The 2265-nt window shown below is 42.8% G+C and overlaps 1 protein-coding gene across 1 annotated transcript; it reads right to left on the reverse strand.

Moving 5' to 3' along the window:
- Positions 1-712: 712 nt before the first annotated feature.
- SARC_10059 (hypothetical protein) lies at positions 713-1889 on the reverse strand (the record flags this gene model as incomplete). Its single annotated transcript, XM_014295908.1, has 1 exon — positions 713-1889. A coding segment is annotated over one exon (1177 nt), but the record flags the coding sequence as incomplete, so codon positions are not given.
- Positions 1890-2265: the final 376 nt, after the last annotated feature.

The following is a 2265-nucleotide window of genomic DNA, read 5'->3' on the forward strand; positions in this document are numbered from 1 at the left end:
ATACTCTATGTCTACTTACTATAGGTAGTCGCCTCTCTATTAGTTCGTACTACTATACACAAACTAATATATATATATATATATATATATATATATATATATAGTTGTGACGATAGGAGTGGCATTTACAGCACTATAGTTCAAGTAGCTACACCTACAAGTCCTTCTACTGTAGACGGTGCTGGTATAGTTTTAATTTTCACAATCCCAGCCGACTCCAAGGTCACATCTGCTGACAACATTGGCGATATAGTCGTTGTTGCAACCGACTATGCCGACATGGCTGCACCTGTAGATACAGAAGTCACTGCCATGGTTATTGATATATTTGCGACGGTTGATACTGCTGCTGTAGTGGTACCTGTAGAGCCTGAAAGATATGAATCCCACGGCTAATCCGATTACTATCGTTGTACCTGTCAATACTGAGGACACTGCCGTGGTTGCTGGTATAGCTGCTATGGCTGACAGCAATTCCAAGAAATACTCTGAGTTAAAGTATTAAAGTAGTGAAAGTCGAAACAACCAATAATACTGCCTTCAACCTTTAATAAGTGCGCTGACATTTAAGAAATACATTTCCCTTCTTTACGACGTAATTTCAATATGCTGGTTTATTTCCATACCGGCAATTTTTTAGGAGCATGCCGATAGTTTAGGAGCATGACGGTATTTACCGATCGGTCAGTCGATTTTATGTATATATTCGTGCTCAGAATCGACATATATCCCGGCCGAAAGCCCAACTCTTGAACCAGTACATTGGTATGAGTAGTTTGTTTGTCCAGCTCACTTGTTTCCCCCAATAAGCCGTGCGATACGTGATAAACGCAGCGAACCCACTGATGTTCGTCACCTTGGCTCGCCATCCATATGGATCGCCCAGGCTTTGCCCGTCATAGATGCCCTTCCATTTACCCACACTCAACATACTGCCTAGAGAGTAGAAATGGAACGCCTTCTCGTCCTCGCGGATGCTCTTAGTTAACACTTTGGCCATATAGCCCGACTGTTGCTGTGCGACTTGTGCCAGTAGCGGCAGAGGCATGGTCTCGCACTCAGCACAGTCGCCTATGGCCCATACCTTCCCCTCGTGGCCTTTGACTCGCAGATACTCGTCTATGATAATCCTTCCTGCCTCGGTTCGTTGTATACCTTTACTTGTCACCTTGTCAGTGAACTTGACAGGCTGCAGCCCAGCACTCCAAACTAAGGTGCCAAACCGGTGCTCAGTACCATCACTCATAATTGCCTTCGTCGATTCGTGATGGAACCCCTCCACATGGCACAACTCCACACCTGTTACAGCTGTTTTTGTCCGTATTTTTATATTTCGCTTGTTGAACAATCGCTCCACATAAGCACGCAAATGATTATCAAAAGGTCCCAGAATGGCATCCGCAGCTTCTACGAGTGTCAACGTAGTGTGTTCCACCAGATCTGGGTACAAATTTGCCATGTCTTCACTGAGAAAGTCGTATAGCTCCGCCGCATACTCGCATGATGTGGGCCCTCCACCCACAATCAGGAAACTCAACAGACGTTTCTTCTCCTGTACACCTACCTGGGGGAGTGCCGCGATTTCAAATACCTCAATCGTTCGATTGCGAATACTTCTGGCGTGCCATAGATGCTTGAGGAAAAATACCTCCTGGCCTTCGCGCTCAACCAAATTCTTCGTTCCAAACGTGTTCGTCTTCACACCCATAGCCATCACCAACTTGTCGTATTTGATACTGAAGCTACCCGAGCCGTAAATTGAATCACACACTACTTCTTGTGTGTCGAAGTCGATATCGCGCGCCTTGGCTTGGTAAAACTGATACACATTGGGCAGCGTTCGAATGGGCTCCTGGATAGCTCTGAACTCCAAAGTTCCAACAGCGCTCCTGTAGTGTGTGGTATTAATGAATAGATACACGTATAAGCATAATAAATACTACTAATGCCTCAGTAAGATTGTGATATTGTCAATAGAAAGCGAGAGACTACCATCAACACAGTGTTTGGCAGCCAACCATTATCATTTCGTGGCTTTCAGGTTACGATTGTATATGAGCAACCACTTGACAATGTCGCTGCTACAATAGTACCAACCAAGTCTATATAGAAAAACACACATAAAAAAGTATACAAGTAGTATATATATATATATATGTATATACATATGTATGTATATGTATATATATATTTATATATATATTGATCAGCTCACATATCTATATATATATAAATTCTTTCATGCATATATACATATAAATAAAT

This window comes from Sphaeroforma arctica (assembly GCF_001186125.1).
Source record: "Sphaeroforma arctica JP610 unplaced genomic scaffold supercont1.1123, whole genome shotgun sequence".
NCBI lineage: Eukaryota > Ichthyosporea > Ichthyophonida > Sphaeroforma > Sphaeroforma arctica.